Genomic DNA, 11,512 nt, shown 5'->3' on the forward strand with positions numbered 1-11,512 from the left:
CAGAACCACCACCCCCTGCCTGGTTCCAGCCCACTTTTGGGAATTATTTTAACCGTGTAACCACATGGTGTGACCGAAGTGCCAAAGGCTGTCTCAAGAGCTCCACAATCAGCCCGGTGAGCTGGGGGGGGGGCAGAAACAGCCTCTTCAGGATATGCCAGGAGGTGTCTGCAGGCAGCACCGCAGGGCTGACCACCCCGAACCCCCCAGCCCCCCTTATCTCAGCTGGGGTATACGTGACGGTGCCCTGTTTCCCAGTCAGTCTTGAAAAATAAAACTCCGGAGCCTGACTCCAGGGTAGAATCCAAATCCCCCTGCCACAGCTGGGATTCATCCGCCAGAGTCGACATGTCAGTGCAGATGTCTGACTGGCTGCGAGGCAACCAGGGCGACAATCCCGGCACGGGACATCCCAAACGGAGCAGTGGATGCTCTCCCGCCTGCCCGGAGCGTGGCAACGTGTGGCTCAGGCTCAGGTGTCAATGCCATGGCTGCAGACACCTAAAACTCGGGGAGTGAAGCCAATGCCTGCTGCTCCCAAGTTCTCCCCCGAATTTAAGCGGAGCCCAGACGACCGGTGTCCAACTCCCTTAGGGCAGAGTTCCCCCCGCGAAGCGTCCCCGCCGCGGCGCTGGCCGTGCAGCGACGGTTTCGTTTGTGCCCGTTTCACAACTTCTGAGAGACGAGGAGTTGAACCAAAAACCCTTCCCGCGACTTAAAGGGACTTTTTGAGGCTCCACGTCGCTACGAGCTGCGGCGAAAGCGAAACTCGCAGCCCAGAGCCGGCAGCACCCTCCCGGCGTGCGACACCAGGGTGTAACGGCACGTCGGGGTCTACGTCACCCCGAGCATCTTCCAAAGCTGCAGCCAACTCAACCCACGGGTGACACCAAACTCCCCCTGTTCTCTCCCCCTGAGCACCCCCCGGCGCACCAGCACGAAACCAGGTCCAGTGCTGGTCCGGCAAGTGCTGAAGACCAGGGCGGCTCAGCGGGTGGACGGGCGCAGCGGGTGCTCGCAGGTGCTCCGTGCCCGTACAGGTGCACCACTTGGATGTTTGCCTTCCTGGGTGTTTATCTGCGGGCTGTGCCCGCACACAAACTTATCTCGGAGGGGAGGGGCGCCTTGGCTCCTGCACACCCTGTTATCTCTCCAGGGACGTGGGCTTTCTTCCGACGCGAATGCCGTGGGGGTGAGCTTCCCTGCAGGTCCTGCCGGAGTGCAGCGGTGCTGGGGCCTGCCGGAGTGCTCCCGCTCCTCTCCGTCCCTCCTGGCCTCTCCCCAGCTCAGCCCCAGTCCCTTTTTCACCACCCAAGCAGGCGGCACTGGAAAACGCACCAGCTCTTACAAGGAGGGGAAGTGAAGGAGACTTGAGAAGGGCAGAGCAGGGAGGAAGGAAGGATGGTGGGGTCCCGATGGAGGAGCACTGATCCCATCTGGACGTTGTCTGGGGTCTCCCCACGACTTCTCTTGACAGAACAACCTCAGGAAGAGCCCCAGTTTCTACATAAACACCTCATCTCTTTCCATCTCACCTCAGCTCTCTAGTTCACAATGAACTCGGCCATTCCCAACGTTCATCTGACACGGCCAAACCCTCCAGAGAAACCTCCCAGCGCATCCTCAACGCTGGACCTGTCCCAGCCCGGCGAGGAGGTCTGCCTGCTGCAGCCCAAGGCCATCACATCTCCTGGCAAGGCAATAACTCGCTCTCACACCACCGCAGCATCGTTTGGAGACCTCCGAGACCTCCAGCTCCACCTCCTGTGTGCACCACAGCACCGCTCGGCTTCCTGGGACCCAGCCCTACCAGCTGTGCTCTGCGCTCCCCCCAGCACGTCGCAACCGCTCCGTGTCTTTCCAAACCACCCAGAACACGCCGCGGCAGGGGGGGAAGGACGGCTCCGAGCCTCCCAGCCGGCGCTCTCGGCACTGCCTGGGGACGTTTGCTTTTTTCACAACACCAGGATATTGAGTCATGGCTGGGCTCCCCGTAGCCTGCCCTTGCCCGGCGCTGGGGCGTGCGCTGGCACTCGCCTTACCCAGACCACGGCTCCGGCTCCAGGCGCCCGCCGCGGGCGCTCAACCCTCTCCCTGGGCTCAGCGGCTCCGTACCTGCCCAAACGAGGGAACTGGGAAACTCCTCTTCTGGCAGAGGTCCCGAGCAAACACACCTTGTGTATTCGCTGCTTCAGATCTGCTGGGTCTCCTCTAATTTGCCCAAGAGCCCTTGGCCCCTTACGCCCGCAGGGTCAGCTGTCCCGGGCTGCGGGAAACCTCGGCTTCGGAAACGCTGCGTTCACACGGATGCAATTCGGGAGACGTTCGGCGTCCCGAGTTGTTTTTAAGGGGGCGAGGGGGGTTAACCAACCTGGTTTAGGACCCTTGATGCAGACAGCGGTGGCCAACTGCCCGCCCTGCAGCCTCCATGAGCTGTAACCCTACCTCCTCTTCCTCTCCCTCCCCCACAACCCCGGTCCCTTTGCTCACACGGTTCCTGCAATTCCTGGCCCTCGGCTTCGATGCTTTGCACAGCTTCCGCCACCATCTGGGCTCCATTTAGGGGAGCTGATGTTTTTCACAGGGCTGTAATCTAAACTTTGGGATTGAGTTTACATCTCGCATACCAGCGTCTCACCACCGCGCCCGGCCACGCGGAACGGGCGTCTCGGCCGCCGGGCTCCGTCCTACCGCAGGAGGACACGGCGCGGCGGCGGCTCCGCGTACCTGGGAATCGCGCTGCCGTGAACGCAGAAGGTTGAGAAGCAGAGATGCACATGTAGACATCATCTATAGGGCCAGCGAGGCACTGATCCCACCGACGGGTGCAAGCTGGGAGAGCCCAACAAGCTGGGAACCAGGTCAGCTTCCCGCGGGAGCCGGGGAGGCTGCGGATGGGAGTCAAAGCCCTAAATCAGCATTATCCGAGCTCCATCTTTAGCAGCAGGAAATTCTCCTAATTTTTGGCTTTACACTCCATCCTTATCTCCACCCAGTCACTGCAGAGTCTTTTGGAAGCATCAGGTCCCGCAAGTGGTGACAGAGGTTCCTCTTTGGATTGGGGCTTCTTTTGCGGAGGCAGGGAACGGACACCAAGAGCCGCTGGGAACAGATGAACATCCAGTGCAGCATCACAGCCCTGGGGCTGCTCTGCTCAACCCCCACCGAGCAGATACATCCTTCAAATCCAAGTTCCACCTCTATCCCCACCAGTAGCAACCCCAGCCTGCCCACAGGCTGCTGCCCGAGCCCCTGCGAGCCATGCCTGCGGCACCAGTGAGGAAGATGACCGCACGGTTCCACGAGGCTCCTGACCCAGCTCCAGCGCTTTGCCAACGGGCACGACAATCTTTGTTGGCAGATCTGGGGCTGTCAGGCTGGTCCCAGCCCCCCGACACGTCCACACCAGCCTTCCTCCACCCTCCTCCCCCAGCTGCAAGGTGGGCACAGCCCCAGGCAGCATCCAGAGGAGCAGCTCCGCTCCGCTCTCCTGCCGGGCAGCCAAGATGGCTCGATCCCAGCAATCCACGAGGCTCAGCCAAAACCAAAAAATAATGTTTTCATACTTTGACTTTTCAGGCAGGATTTAGTCATTTGTGGACACGAGGGCTTGGCAGGACGGCGCTGCCTCCACTTACCTACCCCAGTAAGCAGCTGTTTACGCCGGCAGAGCCTTGAAGATGGAAGGAACAGTGGAGACTCGTGATTTAATCCAGGTGAGTTATTCCTGCTCCTTTTACAGAGCATCCAGCCGACGAGGAAGAGGAGGATTCAGCACCGGCACGCGCCTGTCGCATCCGCTGCGCGGCCAGGGACGGACTCGTCGCACGAGATGAAACGACGTCCGACGGCTCCGCAACGATCCGCGTGGATAAATCCAGCGGGGACTTTCGCCCCGTCTACCTAATGGCTAAAATATGAGTTATAGGCAGAAAAGCCAAACCCTCTCCGAGCACGCTTGCGTTAAAGAAGCGGAGCGGCGGCTGAGTCTTGGTCCGTCATAGAATCATAGAATCACAGAATGGTTTGGGTTGGAAGGGACCTCAAAGATCATCCAGTTCCAACCCCCCTGCCATGGGCAGGGACACCCTCCACTACACCAGGTTGCCCAAAGCCTCGTCCAACCTGGCCTTGAACACTGCCAGGGATGGGGCAGCCACAGCTTCTCTGGGCAACCTGCGCCAGTGCCTCACCACCCTCTGAGTGAAAATTTCTTTCTTATATCTAACCTAATCTGCCCTCTTTCAGTTTAAATCCATTGCCCCTTGTCCTATCACTACACACCCTTGTAAAAAGTCCCTCTCCAGCTTTCCTGTAGGCCCCCTTTAAGTACTGGAAAGCTGCTAGAAGATCACCCTGGAGCCTTCTCTTCTCCAGGCTGAACAGCCCCAACTCTCTCAGCCTGTCTCCATAGCAGAGGTGCTCCAGCCCTCGGATCATCCTCGTGGCCCTCCCTGGACTCGAGAGTCCTCTGGACTCTCCCGTCGTACGAGAAAAGCAGGTTCCAGCCCCGTAAGGGCTGCACAACCCTCTGCTTCCCCTGCGCTGGGGCACGCCGAGTCTGCCCGACGCGGGCACGGAGACCAGAAGGCAGGTGGTGATTGATCCAGGCTTGTGGCACCCAGCTGGGGGTACCCCTCGGAAACCCTCCGGGCAGAGGATGCACCAGTTTGACCCCGAACCGCCTCCAGCTGGGCCTGATGGGCAGCTTACGGAGTCAGCCCGATGCACACGGAGCTCTCGGAGAGGCTGGAAAAATTCCGTTTTCAAAAGAAATTGCGTCGGCTGAGTCGTCGGCACCGCTGCGTCCCCCTGTCCCGGCTGTCCCTTCTCCAGCACCACGTGCCCGGTGCCACCTCTGTGCTCTCCTCCTCCACGCTGCGGCTCTTCGGGCTCAGAACAAGACCTCCCCATGTCCCAGGAGCCAGCCTTTGTGTTCACAGCAGTGAGGTTTGCCTCTCTACCCACCTTTCGAGACCCCTTTCCCACCGAGTCCCTGGGTCTGGTCCCCCCTCTGAAATTCCATCCTTAAGGTGGAAAGGGTCTCTGGGTTATTCTCCCCAACCCAAGTTAGGCAGCACTGCGTCTCCTCACTTTACTCAAGCTCCCAGGCCAGGTCACCAGCACAGGCAGATGCCTCCAAGCTCCCAGGAGGAAAGAGATGAAGTTTATCCATTGGGGTTTGAAGGAAAGAGCTCATGTGGAACTAACTGATGGCTTCTGCCACGACACAACCTTATTCTGCCACGACACAACCTTATTCTGCCACCACCATTACGAGCAACTGCTTGGTTCCTCATCCTGGGCCTTATCTTAGTCCTAAACTCAGCTTCCAAGCATCCCAAGAGCCTTGGCCATCACCGCTTCAGAGCGAGCCCAGCTCCAGGGAGCTCTATGGGAGAAGGCAGGAGAAGACCTCGCTGACAACCCACAATCCTCCATACACTTCAATACATCCCGCAGGAGCTACAAGCCCAGCTGCGAGCAGCCAGGACAGCCTGCAGATCTTCTGCAGGGGAGGCAAAGTGCCAAGGGCCCTTGCACTCAGGAGTCCAGGTCCACTTTAATCCCCTAATTCTTCTTATGGAGTCAACAGCAAGGTTCGGCTCTGCTGCCATGCAAAGGACAGAGACATCTTCACCTCCCGAGGCCTGGCTTGCTGAAAAGGATCAACTTCCATCTTGCAAACGTGTCCTCAACGCCTTACAGGAGCAAAGCCACCACATCTCTCTCCTGGTCTCAACACACGGCCTTGGAGCGTGGGATGAGACAAACTGGGAAGGCAGGTTATGAAGAACACACAAAGGAAGCTCCAGGGATGCCCCCAGCATGGAAGAGCGTGGTGGCTCCCAGCACCGCAACGGGCAAACGGATCGTCCGGCCGCAGAGCCGAAATCTCCCTGTGGCATCTGCCGAGGGTGCGGAGAGACGAGCAGGCTCCGTGGCACATATTCTCTGAAGATTTTTTTGAAAAAAGGGAAATTGCAAGAAGCTACGAAGCGTTTGCCACTGCTGCATCACGTGTCTAAGACTGCTTCTTCTTGTGATGAGCTCCGAAGATGGGAGCTGGGAGAAGGACCGGGCTGCAGCATGGCGGGCAAGGCTCACCGTGCACCGGCACCTCCTCCAAACCACTAACCACCACCAGATCTGCTGGCAAGACCTTCGCTACGGTTAGACAGGGTGCTTCTCTGCGCAGAAAGAGGATGAACCAAGTCTAATCTAGAGTGCCAGAAGACAAGGAGAGGAGTAAAAACTGTCCCGTTCATCTCAGCAAAACATTAGCTCCGGTGCAAATCCCCACCTTAGTGCCAGATGAAAACTTTTCAGGCACGAGCCCAAGGCTTATCTACTGCTCCCTCCCTTCTCCCACACTTCTGTTACTCAACCAACCAACGGGGCTTATCTACAAATCCTGCCTGTTGCACAGCAAAGCCACACCACGGCTCCTGCAGCGCCGACGCTCCGCCGTGTCCTTTTGCTCAAGCGGAGAGCCCAAGGGGATGCCAACAGCTTGCGTGGTTTGCCCAAGGGGATGCCAACAGCTTGTGTGGTTTGCCCAAGGGGATGCCAACAGCTTGCTCCCCACAAACCACGCACTGGCCTCCTTCAAGTCCATCTGCTACACGGGTCCCACCACGATGCTCTGCCGCCGTATTTCCCCTCCCGCAGCGATGGAATCACTCAAAGCATCCCGAAAGCCAAATTTCCACTAGAAGCCTATAGCAAAGCTGGCGTGGAGCAAAGTCTTCAAGGAAAGGGAGTTATTCCAGAGCCGTGCTGCGTAACCAAGCGTGGGACAGAGCTCGGAGAGGCACACGGAGGAACCCACCGAGGCAGCACAAACCCACTGAGCTCTGACCACTGGCAGAAGTTTTTCTCCGAGGAGGCTCCGTGCCCTCCGGGCAGCCTCCACGCAGCAGTTGTACAGCTGTCCCGAATTTGGGAGGCAGATAAGGCTCAACGGATTCATTCAGCGCAAACCTTTATTTGTTCTTGCTTACCCAGAAGGAGCCGGCAGCTGCGAACGCCGAGCTGGGCCAGCTCCCAAGCGCAGACAAAGGCCTGCAAAAACGGGTTTAAGGAGGAACCGATTGTTCCAAAAGCAATCCTAGAAGAGGGAGTTAGAAAGACGGAGTGCAGCGCAGCGCAGGAGGAAGAGGAAGCCAGAGAGCACCTAAAAATAAGTTTTAAAAAAAGCAGTCAGGCCCAGGACAAAGGCCCCGTCTGCACGTGACCGGCACCCGCGGCGTAGGCAGGATGCGAACTCGGTACACAACACTCACTCCCCAGCAACAGAGCCTCAGGCTCTGTGCCGGCGAAAGCCACGGCCAGCACCCTTCATCCCCAGGACAGGCTCCTTTCTCCCGTGCTGTAAATCCCAAAGGTGCAGGATGCTGCTCCCGGCCGTGCCCTGACCCCAGCCTGATCCACTCCTGGGTGGAAATCCATCCAAGCCCAGCGGAGCTGGCATCGGACAGCTTCAACACTAGTTTGTAAGAGTTAAAGGAATTTAAATGAAGTTGGGAAAACAAGATCTTTCCCCAGATGCACTCTGGAAAATAGCTAAGTCCTGCTGAAGGTCCCTCGGCATCTACCCAGGCAGCACCGTCATCAGATCTGAGCAAGAGCTGGTGGGTAAACCAGCAAGAGCTGGTGAGTTCCCAATGAAACTGCCAGAAACGGCTGAGCAGATAACAGATGAGCCTGTCCTGTGCTTGCTGGCACAAGTGGCACCGATGCCATCTGCTCACCTCCTGCAGCCACGAGCTGGGACCCTGCGTACGGGCGATGAAAACCATAAAGCCCTTCGCCCGCCCCAGTTGTGGCTGTGTCCACCAGGCGCAGATCAGAGCTTCGGTTCAGGCCCGTGTGCGAACCGTTCTCCGTGCGCCAAACAGAGGGATGCTCCCGTGTACACCTTCACCAGCCCACCCAACACGTCAGGATCCACAGCCGTGCAAGGAAGGACCAAAATCCCCCAGGGACGGGAAAGGCACTTACAGGACGGGCTGAACATCACCAGCGCAGCAGATATCCTCAGCCTTGGTGCAACACTCTGAGAACATCCAGCTAGTTCCGCTCCCGGGAAGCCACCGCTCCGCATCCCACATTCACTTCTGCTTCGCTCCTGCCACGCGTCTATCTGGTCATCAGGGCAGCAGTTCGAGACGCGTCTGATAAGGCAGCTCGGAGATGGGTCAGATGCAATAAGCCACTTAGCAGACTCTCGGATACTGAGTCATCCCGTCTGCCTCCTCCGGAGTCCGTACCAGCTCCGGCAACTCTTATTTCATACTCACAAACACGCGGCTCCCTTCTCCAGCACGCACGTCTGAGGCTGCTGGGCAGGGCTCTGCCCAAGCCGTCGCTTCAAAGCTGCCATGAAACGCAAACAAAACTCCTGCATGGCAAAGAGTTTGCCAGTCTTCACCCTTCGGTCCTTGAACCCATGACTACTGAGTAACGCGGCTTGCTCAGCTCACCAGCGGGCTAAGAATAGAGACCTTGAAGTGAAACCTACTGGGATTGGCAGCTATTTTGAGCGCTCAGCCGGCGGGGCAGCGTGACATAAGAGGATATAAAGAGGAAACTCTGCACAACAACTCTCACCTCGCCGAGAAAGATCTGGGTAACAGAAGGTAGAGCCACCCGGCGCGTGCTTTTGAGGCAAAGCAAACGCCGCCACGAATCCCCCACGGCGATGGGCTCCGCGCCGCTCCGCCAGCTCATTCCTCAAAACCCAAACGGCGGCGGCTGCGTTTCGATACCGAGCGGGTCATCCCCAGGCACGGTGCCCTGAGCATCCCCAGGAATGGCTGAGCCCGCTGAGAACCACACAGCTGCCCACTCAGCGGGCACCAGCCCAGTGTGGCCGTTGCTTCTCCCCTGCGGAGAGGATGGTGGAGGCTGGTGCCCACTGGGATCCAGCAAAAACGCAGCAAACCGGCTGCCATCCTGCCCACGGCGAGCTGGAGCGTGTTGCCGCAGGTTCAGCCTAACAGCCCAAGAAGAAAGGGTTGCAATCCTGCCCGGATGTGTTCAGGAAAGATCCGGTCCCAGTTAGCAACCAGCACAAAGATTAATGTAGGGGAATTGAAGTGGCAGTCAGAGCGTATTTGATTCCAACCCTTAGGTACTGGGAAAACGAACAGACAAGCTGGGCTTTCTGGAAATCAAACTCACCACCTGAAATCGGTCCCTGCAGCAGCTCCCTGCTAGTTCACAGCGCATCCACCTCGTCAGCAAGTGCATCCGGATACTCGTGATGCCAGCATCCGCTGCCAGCTTACTCAATACCTAAAAATATTTTTTCTACTGTTTTTTTGGACAGGAGTAAGTCATAAGCAGTCTGACAGTCTTTGAGTGCTACACAACTGAATTCCCCAAACCCACCAGCTTAAGTCTGCTGTAAAAACACCCTCCAAAACTTACACGGGGCATCCGAGGGAACACGGCACTTCCAATTCCAGTCGCCATCCAGACAGCAACTGCTTATTATGGCCTGGGTCAGGCCGCCGGAATTAGAGCAGCGTTTCAGCGAGGCTGAGCACGCTGAATAAAGATCACAAGCCGCAGATTTGCTTAACGCTGCACTTCAATTATGACAGTGGCGTGAGCCAGCGCTGCCGCCCTCCCTGCCCGCCCCGTGCCAGCAGGTGACGGCCACGTGGCTGAAGGGATCCAGACAAAACCCAGCCGCCCCGGCACTGCGGCGGGGTCTGTCCCCCAGCGTGGGGAACCCCTCTTCTGGGACACTGCCACCTCCGGCTGGTGACAGGTCTGTTCTGCAACCGTGCTGCGGGGATAGAAGTGCCACCAACGAGGGCAGGGAGGATCCCTGTGTGCCCAGTAGTTTCCTCAGGCTTCGACGCATCCCTGAGCCACGGAGAACTGTGCCTGCTGTCGGGCTTGGTCTCTGCGGAAGCAATTCCCAAGGCATATGGACCGTACTGCAAGTTCACCCACCAGCACCTCCACACCCTCACTTGGGGACCCCTCTACTGCTGCAGCGAGGTGTTGGTGCAGTCTTGGAAGAAGGAAAAGAAGGAGGCAGGCATGATCCTGAGCTCAACGGAAGCCAGGAGATGAGCCCCAAGAGAAGCAGTGGGTCCTGCATCCAGGTGCTCCGTAGTGTCTGCAGAAACGGTCAACATTCAGTCCTCGACATCCCTGGGACAGCACAGAGCCGTGTGCCAGTCCCTGCCCCAGCCCTGGGACAAGGACAGAGAGGCCAGAGGACCAAGAGGGAGCCCACAAGGATGGCAAAAAGGACCCAGCAAAACCTGTGACCGAGCAAGGCGAGGGAAGTGGGAGAACGGTGCTTCTCCTGGTGCTTCTCCTCTGCTCCGGGCTGTCAAGGGGAGGGAGGGAGCAGGGACACTCTGAATATTCCCACCCTACAGCCACTAGGAGATAATAGGGAAAGCTTTCGCTGGCATCTTCAGTGTTGCTGAAGGCAGCCAGATGAAGGAAAGAGTCTATGGCAGGAACAGGAGGGACTATTTTCACTTGGTAGTTGCACCCCCAGGCTATGTATGGAAACATATCCTCTGCAACGTATGTGCATCGAGCCGGGAGCAAACCTGGAGAATTTACATAAGCCTTGAAGTTGAGGATAGGCATAAAGGAAGAAATTCAGAGAGCAAGGCTGGCTTTGTCTCGAGCAGATGGCTAGGAAGTGACGTTCTCCACATTTTCTGTGCTGCCCCAGGCTTCGCTCTTACGCAACGGCGGCTTTTTGAAAAAGCAGCCTCAGCATCAACACTGTTCTCCCCTCTCTTGCGTAAGAGATTCTCCTTCTGTGAAGGCTCAAGAACATCCCCCTCCAACCCGGCGAACCCGCTCCCAGCACCACGTCCCGACTGCTTCCTGCAGCAACGGGGTGTCCTGCTTCCACCCTCCGTGGAGCTGAACTCCAAGGCACTTGCAGGACCGCAGGATGCTCCAGAGGTTCCTTGGACACGCTGCTCTCTTTGGGAGAAGCAGATGATCCAAGTTCCAGCTACAACGAGAACACACACCGGAACGGGACAACTTCTTATTTTATTTCTATAAATACCTACCACACTCCTTGCAAACGGGGAGTTGTGGGAGAACTGGGTGTGCTCCAGAAAAGGGAAGGTGGGGAAAGGGAATAGAAGAGGCCAAGTAGGAGACGAAGGTGTGAGAGCAGATGGACGGGAAGTCCAGGATCACCCAACGTGACCCAGTGAATCAGTACAGGCGAGAGCAATCTTGCCAAGAAGCCCAAACACACCGGGAAGCCCGACCTGCTTATTTCATGCCTTATAACTCCAGTTGAGTCATTTCTAAAACAAGCAAAGGTTTGGGTTTGGAGGTATTGCTTTAGGACACCTACAGTAAACCAGTTGAGCTTTTTTGATCCTAAGCTGCACACCGCGACACACAAACAGCCCAGAAGAGCCATCAGCCACCAGTGCTGAACGCTGGGAGCCACGTATGGCCAACAGCGATCCCACTCATGTCCCACTCACCAGTAAACACTGGG

At 57.6% G+C, this 11,512-nt stretch overlaps 1 protein-coding gene across 2 annotated transcripts in view; it reads right to left on the bottom strand.

Moving 5' to 3' along the window:
- Positions 1-8,107, bottom strand: part of HDAC7 (histone deacetylase 7) — a 44,356-nt gene extending 36,249 nt beyond the window's left edge. For both annotated transcript variants that reach the window (XM_086628468.1, XM_086628467.1), the window contains exon 1: positions 8,005-8,107. In XM_086628468.1, the coding sequence (XP_086484594.1) occupies positions 8,005-8,107 (103 nt within the window). The remainder of the gene's footprint in view (positions 1-8,004) is intronic.
- Positions 8,108-11,512: the final 3,405 nt, after the last annotated feature.

This window comes from Tauraco erythrolophus, chromosome 31, assembly GCF_009769465.1.
Source record: "Tauraco erythrolophus isolate bTauEry1 chromosome 31, bTauEry1.pri, whole genome shotgun sequence".
Taxonomy (NCBI): domain Eukaryota; kingdom Metazoa; phylum Chordata; class Aves; order Musophagiformes; family Musophagidae; genus Tauraco; species Tauraco erythrolophus.